The sequence below is a fragment of the Sander vitreus genome, chromosome 16, assembly GCF_031162955.1.
Source record: "Sander vitreus isolate 19-12246 chromosome 16, sanVit1, whole genome shotgun sequence".
In the NCBI taxonomy this organism is placed as follows: Eukaryota; Metazoa; Chordata; class Actinopteri; order Perciformes; family Percidae; genus Sander; species Sander vitreus.
The window spans coordinates 17,200,170-17,221,861 of NC_135870.1; the positions used below are offsets into that span (position 1 = coordinate 17,200,170).

At 39.4% G+C, this 21,692-nt stretch overlaps 1 protein-coding gene across 1 annotated transcript in view; it reads right to left on the bottom strand.

Annotated features, from left to right (window-relative positions):
- atp2a2b (ATPase sarcoplasmic/endoplasmic reticulum Ca2+ transporting 2b) overlaps nucleotides 1–21,692 on the bottom strand; it is a 30,425-nt gene that overhangs the window by 6,729 nt on the left and 2,004 nt on the right. Inside the window, exons 4-13 of the mRNA XM_078270637.1 lie at nucleotides 20,460–20,564; nucleotides 14,809–14,947; nucleotides 5,675–5,755; nucleotides 4,810–4,895; nucleotides 3,605–3,760; nucleotides 3,295–3,436; nucleotides 2,934–3,100; nucleotides 637–725; nucleotides 299–401; nucleotides 36–167 (exon numbers count right to left, since the gene is read on the bottom strand). Of these exons, the coding sequence (XP_078126763.1) occupies nucleotides 36–167; nucleotides 299–401; nucleotides 637–725; nucleotides 2,934–3,100; nucleotides 3,295–3,436; nucleotides 3,605–3,760; nucleotides 4,810–4,895; nucleotides 5,675–5,755; nucleotides 14,809–14,947; nucleotides 20,460–20,564 (1,200 nt within the window). The remainder of the gene's footprint in view (nucleotides 1–35; nucleotides 168–298; nucleotides 402–636; nucleotides 726–2,933; nucleotides 3,101–3,294; nucleotides 3,437–3,604; nucleotides 3,761–4,809; nucleotides 4,896–5,674; nucleotides 5,756–14,808; nucleotides 14,948–20,459; nucleotides 20,565–21,692) is intronic.

Genomic DNA, 21,692 nt, shown 5'->3' on the forward strand with positions numbered 1-21,692 from the left:
AAGGAAATGACTTTGACTAACAGAAGGTTACATACAGAATTACAGGCGTTGGCTCTCTCAATCTTGGATAGGCCTTTGACATCTGTATCAAACACGTTCATCTTCTCCACCAAGCATGTGAGAGCCGTCTCTGTGGCCTCACCCACCTTTTCATACACACCTTTGGTCTGGACACACACAGAAAAATGAGAAACCATATGGTTGACATCACACAAAACATGTAAGGCATTGTCAACAGAGCCACATTAGCACTTAAGGATTATGTGCCAGTTAACTTGCAAAAAGATTCAATACCAACCTCATTAAAGTCCAATGAGGAATCATTACAGAGAGCACAGATAGAGGCCAGCTCCACTAAGGCATCATATTGGGAACATTTGACTGTTTTGCCATCATGGAACCTAAACAAAACACAGATGTAGACAGGAAGCAACAAGTGAGCAAATTGTGCAGATTTTCATGAAAAACCAAGGTGGAGAAGGGGTTTTTATTTGTAACATGTTGAGACCCACATGGTAGAAATCAAAGCATTCCAAAATAAATGTTCACCTGAGCTTATAAGTTATGGGATTTCTTTTGTTATAAATACATTATTTTCATCTTATAGCACACATGCATATGAGAATGAATACTCACACTTCTCCATCCGGGGCATATGTGGAGCCAGTAATAGTGAATTCCTTTAATGAGCAGTGATCCCCCTCTGCCTGATCAACAATAAACATCTACAAACACAAACAATGTAAAGACAAACTTTTAGAAATGAATAGTCACACAATTTGTTGACTCTGTGGTTAAATGCCCAAATTAGAGTTGCAACAATATTTTTGTGCCACATTTTAAGTGCTGTAGGCATTCCATTATACATTCAGGTCTTAATGCCAAGAGAAAAGATGGGCAAAAGAAAAGCTGAGATTGTGAAGGACACTGCATCCAGCAGGTGGCAGCAGACCACCATCCACAGGAAAGGAACCTTCATATCACGAGTCCGCTTGAACATAAAGCAGAGTATAATAATGAAATGGTGAGCCAAAGCAGACACTGAGCACTCTCGTGGGAACAGGTCCATAAATGTCATCTTACAGCAAGGCAGACACAGAGTTCCCATGTGCAGTCACACTACATGAATACAGTGTATAAAAGTGAATCAATTTAAGGCGGAAATAGTTTGACCTTGAGTATCCAAACCTTTGGGTAAGGAGACTGGTTACAGTGTCTGGTTTACTAAGGATCTTCATGAAGTAGATCCAAAGTTTTTAAATTAAAAGTTGAAAAACAGAGAAATGAGAGGCAGTTCATTTTTATATAAAGACAGGGACATTTTGAAATCAGCAACCAAGGCCAAATCAGAGAAAAAAAGCAAAGAGGTAAACAACAATAGAGGTTTTGAGTCAGACAACACTCACTGTTACCATAGACGTCAAGGGTATGCATTCACTCATTACACATTCTTACATATTAGCACCACATTTGGCCAAAATTGAGAGGGGCAGGACAGAGATACATGAGGGATGAAACAGAAATATCTGAAAAAAATGATGAGCTGGCATTATGGCTGCACTCCCCTCAGGCACCAGCAAGACTACAAAAGTAGTGATGTCAGTGGCAGTCCTATTCAAAACACAATAAGTAAGGAATTGAATTCACTCAGGGCACTAAACTTTAGTACTGCCCTATTCGGACAGGAGTGATTTGCATGCGCCAAGCACAAGCTTCTCTTTCAGCGATTATCAAATAGCTAGGAATAGCATCCTACAGTTTCCAAAATGAGGCCTTTCAATTTCAAATTGTTAAACACTATATTGACATAAAGAAAATGATGCTCAAGAGAAGAGAGGGGAGAGAAAGAGTCTTTCAACACAAGGTCAGTTATGCAACTCTACTGCTGGTTCTGCTGCAAGTGACTAACTACTGCATACTGATCAGCATGCTGCCTGAACAAGAAGGGGGAGGAGAGTCAAAATGAGAAGGGAAGAAAGGAGAAGGGAAATAGCCATAGATAAATAGATAAAGGGCTAAGGAATAGCACTGAGAAAGATGGAGGGACATAGCAGGAAGGAGAAATACCATGTCAAAAAATGAGCTAGAAAGCAACACTAAATGGGAAATCATACATACTTTGTAAGACTAAAATAGACAGTAAATACATAATAGTTCATATAGCCTGAAGTTATTCATGCTCATAAGGGATGGAAATATAAATACGCACACAACAATTTTGAATCATATTTCATCTCTACCTGTGTAAAACTACATCCTTCATTATCCCATATTAGCCATTCAACATCCGTAGTGCTTAGTGCTCAATAAATCCCTACTATCAAAAAAAAAAGAAAAGAAAAAAGGTCCTAACGGGTTCTTTACGTCTCAGTTAAAAGTTCACACTTGAAAGTTCTCAGATGCCAGGAAAGTAACCAGACATTACTCTTTCCATGTATGGCAACTGTTCCGTTTCCTGAGAATTTTGGTACTGCCTTTAAATGACAGCTGTCATTAGCAACAGATTGCATGTATTAATGTAATACATATGCAATATTAATGTAGATGTTTGCCATTAAATTAGATAAACATTCAACTTTGAAACATCTAACAGCCAGGTACAATTCATTTCAATTGTCTATGAGAAGGCTGAGACAGAATTGGCTAACAACATTTTTGTTGTTAGAACATTAATTAGGTCAAGAGGTAATGGATGACACATGTTCTTTAACATTATACATAATTATTTTATGTCTCTTTTTAATTGAAATTTGCGTCTCCAACCTTAATTTGTTGAAGCTGTGAATTCTATTCTGCATCTAGAACATGGGTGTGTATTTATATCAGATTTATGAATAACTCCAAGAAAGTCACAAACACAACACAATTCAGCTTTTGCTGATATGTATCAGGCTTCTTTTCTCTGTCCCTGCCACTGTTTACTCTTCTCTTACCCTGCACACAGACATCTGATTGGTGGTCAGCGTGCCGGTCTTGTCAGAGCAGATGACAGATGTACAGCCAAGGGTCTCCACAGACGGCAAACTGCGGACAATGGCATTCTTCTTGGCCATGCGGCGTGTTCCTAAAGCAAGGCAAGTAGTGATGACAGCAGGCAGACCTGGAGAAAGAACCACAGAGGAAAAGAGAATTAGGACCTATGGTAGAGGAGATAAGCAGTTACAGAATTTATTTACTCAAGTATCGACTTTCCAATAAAAGATTCCTGCAGTCTGAGTAATGGCACAGCATTGGAACCTCTCAGAGCAACAATCATGTCAAGGGCAAAGCTGCATGTGTGGCTCCCCAGCTTACCCTCAGGGATAGCAGCAACTGCCAGAGCCACAGCAATCTTGAAGTAGTAGACAGCACCTCGGATCCAGGAGCCTCCATGGACAGGATCATTGAAATGTCCAATATTGATGATCCACACAGCAATGCAGATCAATGTAATAACCTAGAATCATACAACATTAGTTTACATTTAAAGATCATAGCAACAATTAACTGAAATCAACATTACACATTTTTATCAAACAGAAATAGCTAAGGTTGTTTTATTTACATTTAGTTTTGTAATAAAAAGAAAAACAGAGTGAGAGAATAAAGTAACTTAACAAATTACCTTGGACAGTTGCTGTCCAAACTCATCCAGCTTCTGCTGCAGTGGTGTGCGCTCCTGCTCCGTTGCTGCCATCTCATCTCGGATTTTGCCAATCTCTGTGGCGCCGCCGGTGGCCACCACCACGCCAATAGCCTTACCAGCTGCAATGTTGGTTCCCTATGGAGGAGAAGTGAAAAGCAAAGAGTAGAAAGCAAAACATATTACACATTAAAGGTCGACTCTGCATCCTTTTCAGGTTTTTCAAATAGAAATGCAGTCAGCCGATAGCAAAAAGCAGTGACGTAGGTTACCCCAGTACCCTAATCAATAAGGTTATGAATAATATGAATGTTAGCACTAGCCGAGTCACCGTTAGCTGTGCTAAATTTGGGAATAACTGAGTGTTAGGTTTTTGAAGTGGGTTTGAATGAAGTACTTATCCATAGTCGGTGGAAATATTCTGATTAAAGCGTACACTTAAACTGATACAGATTTTTTTTTTTTTAGGTGGGCTAAAATATGTTCTTCTGCTACCCTACCCCTGTCCACAGCAGTACTTATCGCCCACTTTAAAATCACCAGACTCCTTTGACAAAAATAGTAATTTTGCCTTGCAGAAAACAGAGTTGCTGGTCTACTGCTGCTTCGATCGGTTTGTCTGTGTTATTGTGTCTTTCAGATCCAAATTAATATGGCGTCTCCAGCATTACATTCACACAAAAATCTAAAAATAAATTAAAAATAATGGATCCGTCCTTTAATTCTGCTTCTGGGCGTAGGGGTAAAACTAGTTTACCAACTATTCTGAGACGTGTCACAGAGAGGAGGTTCAACATGCAGCATGTGTAAACATGCAGCGAGTCGATATATTGCGCTCCTAAACTGATTTTAGAAACAGTGGTAGCTGAAATGGAAGCAAATGTGACAATTTCTTTTGTAGATAAATGGAACGTAATTGTAGATGAATGGGCACTTCAGCTGTTTAGTCATGCACTGTTATTGTGTGCTCTCTTGCATGTATGAGATGGACAAAGTAAAATTATAATAATTAAAATAATTTATTATTTTCCAAAAGTGTCATCACTCTCAAAGAATTGGATGTGAAGAGGGATGGTAGCATAAAAAACCAGGAGGATAAGTAGTAGGATGACAGCAAAACACTGTTGCCTTAATAGGTGTAGTCAGACACTAAAAAAGTAACTAAAATGGTCTTGTGAGTCACTCACAGAAAAGAGCATGTTCTTCTTGTCCTGGTTGACAGCACGCGGGTCTGGTACAGGGTCAGTGTGTTTGATCACAGACACAGACTCTCCTGCAGGAAGAGGAGACAAAGGATATGGGAGAGGGAAGCAGTGAGAAGGTTTCGACACAGGAGAGAAAAGTTGTGATGAATGGTTGACAATTTAACTGCAGCTGACTGGGCAGGCCTGACAATTATCCAATACTTCCTTTCAAAACCCATATCTGATGTGTGCTTGCACTGTGTATGTCTGTGCATGTAACCAACCATGCAAGGTCTGCACTGTTCTGAGTTAGACAGGGAGCATTTGAAAAGCGGTATAGCCATGAATGGGGAAGGGAAGAGAGGGGAAAAATAGCTGAAACACTAAAATATCCCATGGAATTTGCTTCCAATTAAGGCAGCAGAGGAAGACAAGCGATTTAAGGACTTGATTCACATAAACCTATTCTCTCGTGCATTATCCATCTCCCCTTCCTAATCTCTTCCATCTACACCGCTGTCCAATTATTCATCCATTTACTTTTCCTCTCATCCACATCACACTCACTTCTTTTTGTTTTGACTGAGCGGCCATGACAACAGGGTGTAATGAGGGCATGTGCATCAAAAGCAGGAAGAAAAAGCACATTCTAGTTTTGTGTCTGGGTTGATCAAAAGAGGCGAGTCTGTTGCAGAGGCAGGCCAGGAAATTATGTACAAGTAATGCATGTCTATATATTTATTTGTAAGCCGTAGCCAAAATATATAAAATGTATAATAATGTGTAATGGGTCAGGCCACAGAGACACAAACAAACAGATAGAAGTTCACATACAAAAATGGGATGAACAATTAAAAAATGGTTTTACCTGTAAGAATTGATTGGTCTACCCTCAGTGTTGTTGACACGATAGACGACAGCCTAATGTCTGCTGGCACTTTATCACCAACTGTGGACAGAAACAACAAAGCACAGGACATACTTAAGTACCTCATTACAATTTAAAAGCATCTGTAAATGGCAAGATACAAGCAATAAATACAAGCTACAAAAGCAGATAGGTGGTGTTCGGATTTGATCAAATACTGTATCCAGCCATGTAAATGTCCTACACGTACAAAGACATATTAGAGCATGTTATTATGAAGAGATAATACTTTAAGATAAGCACAATTAACAAATAATCAAAAAATCACCACACACAGACACCAAGTCTTTAGAAATGAAATCAACTGCTGTGTTATCCCAACTCATGCTCCTTGTGACTGATCAAATAATCAAACTCCAGTTATTTGTTGTAGAGAGGCTAAGGGAAAGTCATGCATTAAAAACTTATTAAAGTTCCACTCCTCTCCTGGACTGGACACAAATAGATTTCTCCTCATTCTTTCCACTAACACATGGTTTTAGCAATCTCCAGTAAAACAAATGTAAAATGTAAATATACACCAAATTCCAAACAAGCGTTTCCTCTGCAGAAAGCAGTTAAGTACCATCAAAGCCAGTGACGTTTATTAGCTTTGCTTAAAAAGGGTATCAAACTGTTTTACTCCTCTGTAGGATTTCACATGCAGTTTGGTTTGGATCTGGGCAGATACAAGGTGTTAATAATTCATCTTTCGATCTTTGTGAACTGATTAAAGAAAAGGGTATTTAAAAGTTAGACCACGTTGGGCTTTCAATGCACATCTCCTTTTAAGTGATATTTTTCTTTAAGTTTTCCATTTCAAAACACTTACAGTATATGGGATGGGACTGGAACAACAAACTAGCAATATACTATGTCTTGACAAGTCACATCTATGATGAAGAATAAGAAATAAATGTCCTGCGAAGATGTTTTAAAAAAGGAGTCTGTAAAGTACATTCAATTCTTGGAACTATTAGGTTTCTGTAAAATACTGTACTATTACAGTAAGACTATGAGACAACTAAGGTCCCCCATAGCACCCAAAATGAATGGCTGACATTTTAATGAAATTCCAAAGCACAAAGGAAAATGTCACGGTCACCAAAATGAAATATTACAGTAAGACATCATACAGCTTGAAAGGAAAAAGCAATATAAAACAATGGCCTAGAGGCTCTTAAGAGATCCCTCTGTGGACAGTGGAGAGTGGTGACAGACATGTAAACCAGCCCTTGGTCCTCTGCAGTGTACTTCTGAGTAGAGAGGAAGAGAGGGGGCAAGCAGGAGCGGAGAGAATGGGAAGGGGGATTAGATGAGTCCTGCAAAAAACACGTCCAAAAATGGGAAAACTATTTTGATCAGTTGCAAACATGTGCTGCTGGATTTGGGGGAGGGGGGGGATGATGAAAACTTCTGTTTTAAGCAAGGAGAACCCTCTCCACGTCACACGAGTTGAATTAGTGTGTGAGGTGTTTGGTACAAACTGTTCATTCATTCCCACTATTCTCATAAGTATAGGACAGATTTAAGCAACTCATACAGGGACTCTACTCGAGAACTAAGTAACCATTGAAACAAATGCATCACTGCATGGTTTCACATTGTTTTTACACTACACCAATATTTCCAAAAACAAAGTCCTGTGGGAAGGTTCCTACAGAAAGTCACTAATTAGAAATGATGCAGTCGATTGAAGCAATACATTCCTCATTGCGTGCATTGACAGAGAAATCTGCAAGTTGCAGCTGCAAAATCTGTTGTTCTGTTCTTCCTGGATCCAGTGACATGACAGTGAAGTAGTTGGAAGCAAGGAAGAACTACAGGCTATTCAGCGTAGAATTTTCTTATTCTCTTTAGTTGTTTTGCAAACTAGCTACATTTCCAATAGCAAACATGGCATCCATAAATATGAGTACAGAGGATATTATGGAGAATTTTTATAATGTACATTTTCCAGCCACATTTATTCGATCCAGGGTATATGGCCCAAGAAATGCAGTGGAGAGAAGCCGAGGCTGGGAGGATATGACCGGCGCGGACCATCCAAAACCTAAGCCACTGAGAGCAAACATCAACTGGTGGTGCCTTTGCTCAAACTGCCCTCCGATGCCAACAGCAACAGAATTATTTTGCTGAATGTCAGCGTTGGGCAGTATTTGTTGGGTGCCGACACCAACATGGAGAGCTTGTGTGTGCATTACTATGCATGACAATTATACTCCTCATTGGAATAAGGTGTGCTAGAGACCTTCTTAAGGATCCTGAAGATAAACTGGGAACAACCAAGACCAGCAGGGCAGAGAGGGCAGATGATGAGTATTTTTGACCCGTAACGCTATGGCCAAAAATCGCTATGGCCAAAAATCCTATCCTACAGACTAAAGAGAAATTCTTTGTTTGGTACAGCTTTTTGCAAAAAATTACACTATAATCTTAAAAAAAAAAAAAAAAATGTATTCTGATATTTTTCAATGAAAATGAGAATAATGATACAAAAATGAGAGAAAATAAAAGGCAACGAAGCGAGAAATGAAGCAAACCTGCTTTGTTATTGCAGGACACAGTCACCTGGGGAGTTCAGTGCATGCTAGGGCTGAACGATTAATTGCATTTGCGATAATATCGCGATATGTTAAAACGCGATTTCCTAATCGCAAAGGCTGCGATTTGGTCACATGACTCGCGAGAGCAAATCAGTCTGCACTCCGCAGAGAAAGCATCAACTTAGCACGCTAACGCTACGCCGTACCTTGAGCTGATTTCTGTCATTCAAACAACTCTGAGTTGTAGTTTAAAACTTTACAGCCATTTTAATAAAATGAAGGGTTTTATTCGGGCTCGATTCCATACATGCAGTTAATGGATACAGGCACGCAGAACTGACGGCTCGATTGGCAACGATTAGCTCTGATTAGCGGTTAGCTCCGTTATAAAGATATGGAGTGGAGGAGCTGCCACTGAGAGGGGTAACAATCAGACTGATAAATTACGTTCGGGGAGCTTTCACAGCAGCGTGGCCGCGGTATTTCAATAGTTAATCCCACGGCAAGAACACCAGCAACTAGCTAATGTAACGATAGCCTCTCTGAGCAAGTGCAACGTTGACGGCGTCATGCACACGGCACACAACTTCACGAGGGGGAGGGGCTGGAGGCAGCTCCTCTCTGTGCACTGTAAACAAATACACTGGTTGTGTGTGTGTGTGTGTGTGTGTGTGTGTGTGACAAACAAATCATTTTATAGTATGAACAACACACAATTACACACTAGACAGTTAAGTAAAAATTAATAGTGTGTGTATATGCGTATATGTGTATAATAGTGTGTGTATACACACACACACAATTAATTTTTACTTATTTAACTGTCTAGTGTGTAATTGTGTGTTCATACTATAAAAGGATTTATTGTTTGTCTTTGTTGAATAATACAGAAGACAAAGCTTAAAAAAAAATAATCGAATCGCAATATTTGGGAAAAAATCGTAATTAGATTATTTTCAAAAATCGTTCAGCCCTAGTGCATGCGTTTCATTTTTTACCTTCATAGTGTTTAAAACTTTTTACATTGATGTTACGGGACTCGCACTTCGCGACTGACGAGTCTGACAGCCGATTAATGTAACATGATTGTCCACAGCAGGCTGACGTCGGGTTGCTTTTCTCCAATAGTTGATTCGGACTTAACTTTTTGCCACAGGCATTCAAAATTAACGAAAAGACCTGCATTTTTTCCAAATCCCAAAATTGAAAACCTACCCATTGAACGAATATTCGAATCCAGCCCTAGTTGTTTGTCATATAATCAGTGTAAACAGGCTATTGCAATATGACAAAAACATCAGGAATGCTTTACTTTCAAGTAAAATTATTAACTAACCTATTTTTCACTTACAGAGCACAACCATGTAATGTGCACTGTGTCTAACTAATGACAGCTTATAAACTACCATCAACACATCCCCCAGACTCTCAAACCCAGTCTAACGTAACTAAATAAAACTAACATTACATAATCAACAATAAACCTGTAACCGGTTTGTAGCCGGCGTTAATAATTAACGCGGTGGCAGCCAGCGGGACGTAAATGATCACATAACATTAGATCCCACAAAAAAGTTTGCCAAACAAACAACGCTCATTTATCTTTTCATAACATCTAGTGAACGACAGTCGGAGTTAACCTCCCGTAGATCGTAGCTAAAGCAAGAAGCAGGCTAACGTTAAATGGGCAATGCTGAGCTTAACATGTTTAGATTAATACAGATGAATGGCATTAACTACAATTATCAATGTCTTCATTTTTCAATTACTGTTACTGTTTAATGTTGCTACAAGTAATTTTACACACAATGAATAGTTATTTTTCAATTATCTACAGAAATTTGCTGCAGTGCCCCAAAACTTGCAGCTGTCTCAACTTAAGACATTAGCTTTCATTTAATCTTACATCACATGCTCCTTTTTGCTCTCATTTTCCTGGGAAAGAGGGGACAGCCTCAGGGATAGGGACCTTTCTTTCTCCCATGTGAACAAAGTATTTCATCGGTTTTATCCGTTCCCTGGAGTGAGGGACAAATGTCATCATGCATACACTTAAAGTGATAACACCCCATGAGCTTGGAGAGACTCCTTTTCATACCTTATCCAGGGTCTGTATCCTCACCATTCTTCCCTTACATTAGCTTACTATGGTCGAAACCCCTACTCCATGTGACTGATAGTATAAGCCTTGACTCTAAGAACATATAAAAAAAAGAAATAAAAGATAAATCTAAGAAAGTGTTGTAGAAGACAAAAAATACCAATATAACAAAGTCTTTTGGATTGTAGTGATAGAGGCAAAGCCTCTCCCCTTCCGGTGGACCACCATGGGACCTTATTTAAAGAAAAAAAAATTCTATGGTAGTGAATGGTGAGAGAAAATAATTATTTGATTCCCGTTTAAATCAAGCCATGTATTACACGTTTGTCAATTTGAAAGATAATTTTGCAAGTCAAGAAGTCTCAGTTTGTCATAACACTGTTGAAGTATAAGACTGTAAAAAAATAACGCAATTAGAAAAACTACTCGCCCCAAAGTTTCATAAGGGACGTCTCGCTGAAGCTACGATGCCTGTGTGTCGAACCAGGATGCAACGTTACTCACACAAGCAACGGGTCCCAGTGAAACTTTTAAGGCCTTAAGGGGGTTGTATATTTTCCCTCGCAGTGACTGGGCCCCCCTGATGTGCTAGCACGTAGTCTACAGCCTTCTGGGACCGTTCATAAGGTCCTCCAGCCCTCAAGGGACTCCTCCACTCCTCTTATGAATGGAAAAAATGAGATCAAACCCTAACACACACAAACACACATGACACTGCGCATTCCATATAATGTGTGTGTTCCAATGACATTTATGGTGAACACTGCCCTCAGACTGTGGTTAAGATAAAACCACAAGCCAGGAGAACAGACGTGATCAGTCTCGCATACAATCTACATCCGAGTTACATACAGCCAGAACAAATTAATCAGGGAAGAGAAGGAAGTTGGAAGAAAAGGGCACTCTTTTATTCCTTATGCACAGGAGGCTTTTGCTACAAGGGTCAAGGCCATCACTTTGGCAACAGACTGAGAACCTCTTTGCCAATGAATTGCAAAGTAAAACAAAAGCAACCCGAACCACTTGGGGTTTTTAATGAAACATAGCACATACTCAGGAGACCAAACAGTAAACGAATGGCTCAACTAGCTTAACACAAGCTAGAAACTGCAGGCATACCTGAAGATAACTAGGAAAACTAAGAGCCCTCCCTGTAAAATGAGCTGATCTAAAACTAAAAAACATATCTTTGGCTTTTGCAAGCAACTTCAGAGCCCTTAGAGTTTGAAACCGGTCATACTACTTATCATGGTCCAGCATGACCAGTTACATAAAGCAATCCTTTCTTACATTCTGTAGGTAATACACAACTAATATGTCAATTGGGCTAGCAATAGCTTAACAATAGAACAATTTAAAGTCAACGTGACTTGAAATTTTGCTTAAATATAGTAGTATTTGAATGTACCAAAGACCCCCATATTGACATCATCTCATTTAAAAACATTTTCTCTGAGACGTGACTGTGCTAGGTGACCACTAGCTAGATCCTTTCCCATTGAGCTGGCAGCTCAGAACTATGCCACTGATGCATAAGTGGACCACTATGTCACATGATGCTGTGCCCAAAAAGACAGACAAGAAAAACTGTGGGCAATGATACCCAATTCATATTGCAGGGTTACAAAAAAAACACATTATCAATATAGAGCAAGATAGATAGACCATAGTAATTCAGACAAGCAGCACACAGAGTTCCACTAACCACTTAACAATTGCTCTGACGGAACAGCTGAGCTTGTGATGGCAAAATCATCGCAGCTCTAGATCTAAAAGTACTTAAAAGGATAGAAAACATATGCCTGGTCTGACAAGACACTTTGCAGCCTGGCATCATCAACTATCACACTGCAACTCGCTGGTCGACTAGGTGGTTTCCCTGCCGCTGTTAACAATTAATATTACATGCACAGAGAGCTCTTTGGCTAAGTAAACTATGGTAGTTTCTGCAGATACTGTGCAAGTCAAACACGTTAATCAACTCAATCCGTATTACTTATGTGAACTCAGTGGCCCATGTATTGGATTGAGGACCATGTTTATGTGAACAGCTCGTCCACTGTCTACAACAGACAGTAAATCATATGGCCGTAAATAAAGTGTACAGATCAGCTTGTTTGATTCAGCTACTGTCCTACTAAAACATTAAAGTTGGCAGGTTGAATGATCTACAGTATAAGACTATGGGGCAACAGTTGCAGCAACACAAACAGCGGTTCTACTTAGATTATAATAAGACAATGTCAAATACAGCAGTCCATGCTGAGATGTTCTCCTTTCAGATAGGAACATGATGAGGAGGCCTTAGTGGCCACATCACCAAGACTGTGAAGCTGCGGCCTTAAAATCTGAGAATCATCTGAAGCTGGTGTCAGTACATTACAGTAGAGTTACTTGGTTCTGATTCCAATTAGTCTTACTGTGGTTTTATTATCGGAGGAAGGAAAGAAACCAAATTAAGTTGAAATAAAAAAAAAAAATCGAGCAGATTAAGGCTGCCAAAAATGTACTTTTTAATAGCATAATGTACTTTGTGAGTCTCTTTAAATAAAAATAAAAAATAAAACATTCCTTATTTTCCCCATGCATAAGTTAGTTTAGTGCTTTACATTTGTTTTCACTTAAGATGAGAGTGCTCACATTAGTTGATTCTAAGGCATTATGACGTATGACTTAGTACATCAATAATGCTGCAATATTATACCATTTTGCAATAAATACTTTGGCATGGTAGGCAGGCCTCTTCCATTGCATAAAATTATTCCTGTATAAGATTATTCTTATAGTCAATACATTTTGCTATACCATTATTGTACAGTGGCCATTTAGAGTGGCTTTGTTCAGTCATTCATTGTCATTTGTTGGAGGCAGGCAAAAACATTGTTGTGCAGCAGCTGCAGTAAAAAGCTACAATCACTATAAGCCATGACACCATGCCAGGCAATTACAATATATAAACGTGGATTATGGTTTTGACTAGGAACCACGCTGAATTTTTTTTCCCAATGGTTAATAAACCCACAACAACACCTGTGTTACCGATTACACTGCAAATGCAACATGGTTGTGCCTGGCCTCTCCGATACTCAGGTTGAGCTTTTGCTGCACTGCTCATTTTGGCATTCGCTGGGTTGAGACAGGAGGCGGGAGCACCGCAAAGCACTGCCGGCTTCCCTTCGGCACCCATGTCAACCATAGATTTGTGTGGATATGATGTTAACCAATTGGGCTGTTCAAACAGCCGCATGGAGCTCCTATCTCATCTATTTTCTGGTCCATTTTCTCCGTAAGTGAACCAGGCAAGAAAACACACTGATAATCTACGATATAAATATATTCTGCACTTTTGCTTTTCACTTCGACACCAAGTCCTCCGCTATCGTCTCGTCAGTTTCACCGGGCTACTGATACGCAAAAATGAACAAAATGGGTTTTCTATCTATAAAAAATAGCAAAACAACTGTGGGCAAGAAATGTAATCGGTATATGCCCAACCACTGTGCAACACCGCTACCGACTAGCGCAGCAAGCCTAGTTTTGACCCAACTGATGCCTCAATTCTTCCTCTCCTTTTTTAAAGCCAAGTCAGTATAAGAATTAACAAAATCTTTTTAAGCTCACTTAACGACTGAAATAGTTAATTATTTAAGTACATTTGTGCCACAGAATGTAACACAGCGTTTACTCTGAAAGGCATTGGAACAAAAATGAGTGACTCCACAAGCCTTACCCTAACCCTTTTAGCTTCTGACAAGATTATAAACAGACAGTAAAGAAATCTTTGCTGTAACTCTACTCTGCTAACCTTTGCTTTGAGACAAAGACAAGAAGTAGTTTATGGGAAGCTACATAATTAACAGAAACAGAGACAGAATAAAAGAAAAGACAACCAAAGATAGACAAGATAAAAGACAGAAAGAGGCCCACTGAGAATGACTGATCAGTAAGAAAACACAGAAAACAAGAGAAATGAGGAGCAGTGACGCAAAAGGCATAAACACATGTGGCCCTATTCAAGTTAAGGTCACTATAAGAAGATGTTGGGGAATAGATTGGGCCTCTGTTCTTACATAACTGCTTTACTTACTCTGTACTACCATTATTCTGAAATAGTCAAGGGGGATGAACAGGATGAGGGATCAGCTGCGTGTGTGTATTTAAAACTGTGTAAAGTGTATGTAATAACACTGTCGATGATGTTAACAGAAGTGAGGATCTTGTCTGTTCATTACTTACAGTCACCAAAAGCCTCTGTGTTAAATTACTGGCATCAATTCATCATACATATTTAAATAATAAAATGCCTGCATATGCAGTGGGCACCTAGTGTAAAGAATTTGGAGGTGCACAATCGTGCAGAGCCAACACACTTAACAAGACCAGAGACACAATGACGTCACTTTTGGTGCACGCGTTGAGCATAGAAAAAGCTTATTATTAACCCTTACCTGCAACCTCCACGATGTCCCCAGGGATAATGTCCCTGGCCTTGATTCTCTGGACACTTTTCCTGTCCTGGCGGTACACCTTTCCTATCTCTGGCTCATACTCCTTAAGTGCTTCAATGGCATTTTCTGCATTTCGCTCCTGAACAGTGGAAATAGGAAGAGAAAAAAAGTTAAAAACAAGTTAATTTCACATAAACACAGAGTGGTCCCTGGGAACTGGATCAAACAGAATACAGAAACAAAGCGACGTCTCAGATATGCGGTTTCAGTTAGAGCACCATTATTCAAAATGGACTGATAAGTGTCTAATCTTTACATAAGCAAAGCAACAAATAAAAAATAAACCAGATGCACATGATGACTAGTCTAGGATAGACAGCGGAGTAGACATATGTAACACTGGGACATGTTGTAATAGGCTAGAATAATTGAAAAGAAAGCTTTTGCCTCAGTCACATGGATTTCTTTTCACATGTGGAACTATTCACCTTAAGAGTTACCCTAACAATGGGGATGTTCTATACAAAAAAATATGTGAAAGTGCCATAATTTTAAGACTATAATGACATTCTTACTTAGTTTGTCCAAACGTTCCCTTATTGTTTGCTCAGTTCCTTTCTGATCAGTCTTTACTTGCACTTTTCTGTTAGTGCTGACTTTACCGTGTCTGACAGACTGCTCTCAGACTGGACAGTTTTAGTCGCAGCTCCCAACCTGGCTGGCAGGCAGGCAGCACTCAACGAGACATGGCAAGACAGGGAACACAACCTCAGGACATTAAGGTATTTTGTAAGAAATAGAAACAGGGGCACAGTCATTAAAATGGCTGCCAGAAAAGGTGAGGGTTTACAAGGTTAAAGGAAGCTACAAAAAGCATACAAAATATCAGAGAAAAACTTCCATCAGTTCTAAACAGGTAGGTGTATACCAATAACAAAAACAGCAGATACAGCCTCCCCCAGCTCTACATGAATCACTGATGCCTTGTTTACATAAACAAAGTCAAACAACCAGCCACTTAGTGTAACAACTCCCCATGTACACAAGACTCAGCAGGACCTTCAATGAGCGTTTCATTTACAAAACAATCCAGCATAGACCCAACCAACCTGCCAGGTATCTTCTTTGATCTATTGTGGTGTTATTTACAATCACAGATTTGTTCACAAATTAGACATTTATCCAAGGGAACTTGCACCAGCAAAAACACACTTTTGATCTATGACAAAAGTAAGAAAAATAGCCTTACTACAGCCACTGATATTCCACACTGACCTCAAGGGAGAAGTTTTCATTTGTAGACATAGCGAAAGGGCTTGTGAGCGGGAGTGGTATATTCGGGGAGAGAGCTACGGTAGAGACCGAGTAGTAGAGAGGAAGTGACATGCTGCGGCTGGGAATCAAAAGAAGGCTGGGAAACACTGTTCAAGCATGCAATAAAACAACCGAGTCTATATCCTTATGTTATCATTAATTAGCTTGTTCATTTTTCCAAACTGCGTCACAAGTTATAGGACCTTAGCTGGGAGCATCATGAAGACCGCTAGCTAGCCCTTCAGCTGTCAGAGTCAGCGTGAACTTTATAAATTAACTTAACAGTATTCTAATAGTTTGCCAATAACCCGCTAATGAAGTAGTGACAGCACAGTTTGGCGTAGGCCAACTGAGCTTGACAACGTAGATGTGACGTGAGCAACCTGTCTGAAAGTTGGAAGTCTTCTGGTAGCTGTGCGAAGAGAAATCTCAATCATTCCCAATCTTGCAGAGACGGAGAGCATAGGTATATGTAAGGAGATAACATAGGCACAGGCTAATTTTTGCTAACTAAAATACTAGTTAACATTAGTAATTAAATAGCTAACGTAAGTCGAAACTGCCTGCGAGCTTCTCCTGTACTATACGGCAATTCCTCTATTATGCGACAGTAAGTTGCATTGTTGTGTTTCTTAAGAAATGGACAAATGAAGATGTTGAACACTTCAGATGTAAAAGTTATTCCCTGTCAACGTGACGTCAAAATTAATGGCAGTCAATGGAATGCTAACGGCGGGTGAGTGCTTGTTAGCTTCAAAATGGCGCCATAGGAGCTACGCTTGCCAGACACTCGCTTACCCCCTTGGTTATGACAGCTATGCGGAGAGCTTCATGGAGACAGCTAGCGCTTCAGCTGTCACAAAGCCAGCTTCAATTTCATATATTAACTTCTAACAGCAGTATTCCCATTAACATGACAATCTGTAGTTAGTTAGTTAGTGTGGACCAATATGCAACCAATATGAACATGCGCAATGAAAACATGGGAAAAAACTGCCTGAAACGCGATATTTCAGTCGGCTCTGTTGCAGATTCTCATCCACTGCCGTTACATTTTACACAAGCACAGTGCGCTAGCTTGGCTAATTGCGAATTGTGACACTCTAAAACAAAAGCTGTATGTATAAAGTCTAATTGGTTATCTTAGTTTGCCACGTATCTTAAATGAGCTAATTCTTGTAAACTTAGCTGCTGGCTGAGACGAACCAACCCATACTCTTTCAGCAGTAAATCCCCATGGCTAATTATTATGCACTGTCACTGTCCAATGATGTCAATGACGTCATTGAACCTCAGGGAGGAGGCCAGAGGACCGGATAAATGACCGATACTGACTGATGTCTGTGACAAATAAATCTCTTGAAACATTTTTTCAAAACTTCACTCAGTATTTTGATGTCAGGATATTATTTAATTTAATATTTTAGATTGTTTCCAGTAAGACATTAGCTTATATAGTATTGCGGTTGTTAACGTTACTGTAGCTGCTCTACAAACATCATTTAGCCTAGTTATATTTAAAATGATCAATTATAAGCCAGTTTAGAAATTAAAGACAACCAGGCTGACATAGGAAATGTATAGCCAATATGCACACTTCAAAATGTCTTCATATTGCCATCCCAATATTGATGTAGGTTATCGTACATCGCAGATATTCCTTAATATTGTGCAGGCCTAGTTAGCATGGTGGTTAAGATAGATAATGTTGTATTACAGGGTTCTCTGTTGATTTGTGCTTGTTGTCGATGTGTGCTCGTGGTTGAAAATGAATGAATCAATGTAAACAAATAACGTAGTTGCCCCTTCTCTATCCACAGATAATATGTCAAGGTTCCCCTACTTGTTCCCCAGATATGTATAAATGTTCGATGGTATTTTAAGCCCCCGACGTCTCCTTCCAGGCAGCGTTGCGACCGTTGACTTCAAGGCACCTAACCAGTGCCTAATCCTAGTGCATTCCAGGCAGCGCTGCCTGGAAGGAGACGTTGGGGGCTTAAAACACCAATAAATTGTATAAATCTGTTTGGGACACGCAAGGTATTTCTTAAAGTAGGTTAGCGAATGTGTGTGTGTGAAACAAGCAAGAATCTAGTGAAAAAATCTACGGGATGTAGATTTAATTTACTGTCCGTTTAAATATTCTTACATAAACTTTAAAACCAACAACAGAGACAAACAGGATTACATCAAACAACTGAAAAGGTCTAAAAGTAGCTATTACCTAATACAAGTCAGGTAATATGGCTACTTAAGAGATGTCATTCAATAATTTAATTAATTAGCTTGACATATGTGTTACTTAATGCCTTATTGTTAATCATGTCAATTATATCTGCCCTGAACCATTTTGGGGGTGCATTAATCTAACACTATTATCCACAAGCAGGTGCAAGGCGCGCGTGTACATATTATAACTGACTCCAGGGTAATAATATGCTGTATTCTGGGCAATTCTGAATTTGATCGAAAAGGTGTCAGTAAAAAAAACAACAAAAAAAACAGAGTTTACAACAGAGATTAGTTTTTCTGTGTCCAGATGAGTGCCTCCATCTATGACTGTTGCTGCCTTTGCTTCCTGCCTATAATTAAGGTGTATGTTGACAAATCAATACTGCTTCTCAGAGGAACTGACAGCATAATCCTGGGAGAAAGCCAATACTCTGCAGGCATATATAAACAGAGGCATAAAAATTCCTCTTCGCAAGCGCCATTAAAAACATTTGTATTTGTTGGCTTCTTTCACTCTTGAACAGGGCTCGACAGTAACGGTTGCCCTTGGCAACCAGATTGGCAATCAGATTGAGTCAATTGGCAAACATACAGGCAACGCAATTTTCTGTTCATGTTAACATGTTAAAATCCGGTGCTAATATGGCACCGGTGCCAGGTATCTACCGGATGGAATAGCAACGCGGATTTCGGTGCCTCATTATGGTACCACCTAAATGTCTGCGCTGCTCTGTGATGCTCTAAAAAAGAAGTTAGAGGAAACAGAAACATCGCTGCATGTCACGCTAGTAAACACTAACAACACGTTACACAGCAGGTAACGTTAGCCTACCATTAGCTACAGTAGTAACTGGATTCAACTCGGTTAAAATGCTGACAGCTAAACGGTGTAAAAGTGTGACTGTATTTCACTGTAGAGGATTCCAACAGCAGGACGTACAACCGTCTGCCGCTAAAGCTATGAGCTAAAAGACTCAAATTAGCACTGGTCACTGCTGCTGTCTGTAAAAACACAGATGGGACTAAATGGTGCGTTTACTTAAAACTGGTAAACCTTGTGGTGCATTCAAAGTTATTGTAAAATGTCCTTTTCTTATGTGTTTGTCTTTTAACAGCAATTTACTGGTGAAAGAAGTAATTACTCCCCCCTTTTTTGTGCTGTTCCGAAAATGTATCCGGTCCGTGACTCAAAACCGTGATCTGAACCATGAGTTTTGTGATCCGTTGCTCCCCTATTTGAGAGGGATGGGAAATTATATTGCAAGCCATTATCTCATTGTTGCAATATTAAAATGTGTAGTATAGTAACATAATAAATGAATTGCTCCAAATATAGGCAGTTTAAAACATGGCAACCTTATTGTCAATTTCAGCAACCAAAAGCTGATGCCTGGTTGCCAAGCCGGCAACCACTTTAAAAGGTTAGCGTTGAGCCCTGTTGGAGACTGAATGTTGCCCTGCACAGGAACAAGGGGTAAAAACTAGAGTTTTCCTGAAAGGATAGGTTAATGAATGAGGACCAGAATATACCAAGTTAGAAGGAAGTGGAGCAGGACAGGTTTCCAGTGCGACAGAGTATGAGACTGGTGTGTTTTTACACTGAGGGTCCAATAGGATGCGTGTTGTATCCTTGGCCTAAATGGGAAGTGTTATATTTTAAATTCCTGTCATAAAAAAAAATTTAATTATAAGCTTTTCAATTACATTTTTATGGCATCAGTTTCCTCCTTCGGTAAGACTCCTATTCAGCTTGTACATTCCCAACATAGTTGAGTAGTAGAGTTTTAGAGTAGAGTTGAGTAGTAGAGTTTTGTGTCTTCAGCTTTTTGCTCCAGCTATTGAGCTATCATTATTATTATTATTGACATAATAGGTTTGCTATAGGAGCAACAGTCAGGTAGCAAAATTCCACCGCTCCTCATCATTTCAACATTAACGTTAGACCCCATCTGCCATCCCCCCCCCCAGCAAGGCTCAACTAACTATCCACTGTTAAGTGATCATTTTAAATTGACAATACATTAACAACCCTAACCCTTTGCTTCAAGAAGACATGTTTTTTAAAAACCCATACTTAGGTAGATTTGTAAATGTAATGTGTTTACCTGCCAGACTCCTACAATGGCATTTGCTATGAGAATAAGCAGGATAACAAAAGGCTCCACAAAGGCTGTAATGGTTTCTTCTCCCTCTTCAAACCAGGCCAGCACCTACACACAAAACAGAGAAAAATAAATTAACAGTAATTAAATACACTACAAATAACAAATATTGAAGTGTTAGATAATGACACCAATGAAGTCCTGACGAGGTAACATTAGCTGCACCCCCATAGAGCAACCAGAAATAAATAGTCCGGCTATCTGGATAACCACAGTAGCATGTATCTGATTCAAGTGTGCAAGTATTTTTCAAATATACTGTGTTTGCCATGAGGCCTTGCTACGATCATCATTTTGGAATTTACTTCCAGTCTTTTTCATGCACCTTCGAAAGTAGTTGGAGTTGTGCCAGAACTCCACTTTAACTTTTAATTTGGCACAATGGTTTTAAGTATCTAACAGTAATTTAATAATTTAATAATTCAAAGTCAACTTCTGCCAGTATTACAGAAACTTGGCCAAATGTGTTAGACAGCAATGGCAAAAAAACAGAGTGTAGTAACCACTTTCTCCTCTTTTAGAATCTGTGCCAGGAGTGAAGTGTGTCAAACAAAATGCCAATGGCCCCTTTTTATACTCCAGCCTATTTATCATGGCCAATCAAATGTCAACTTCAATTCTAAGTGTCAATAAAAAAAAATGGTGCCCAACTTAGTTCCTGAACAACTGAATGTTAAGTTTAACAAATGTTTGTATATAACTTTGTAGTCTGTAGTCTCAGTATCTTCATGCTGAAATAAATGGAAATGCGTCTGCATGTGCTTGTGTGATTCTGAGCGAGCTGCGTACTACAGCTGGTGATTTAAAGTATAAGCTTTGTAACCATAGCTGGCTGTCATCGCCATGCCTTGGTGACTGATGATATTCTCAGCCAGTAGGCCAAGAGCCAATCCTAGTAAAAGCAGGACCACATGATAGTTAACGCTGTGTTACACAAACTACACTGGGCACTGCCACTCACTTGTGACAACAACACAAGCATCACAAGTTATGCCTGTTCATTTATGTAACTGTCATGTTGTATTGACTGACATTAAAACTGGACATCAAAGTAAAGTTGAGTCTTGTCATATTTCAGTCACAGCTTAAGTGTTGTGGCACATTAGCAGCAGTAAATTCAATCATCAGAGAGACATGTGAACTCCTCATGTATCTGTCGCATTTAAAAGCAAAGCA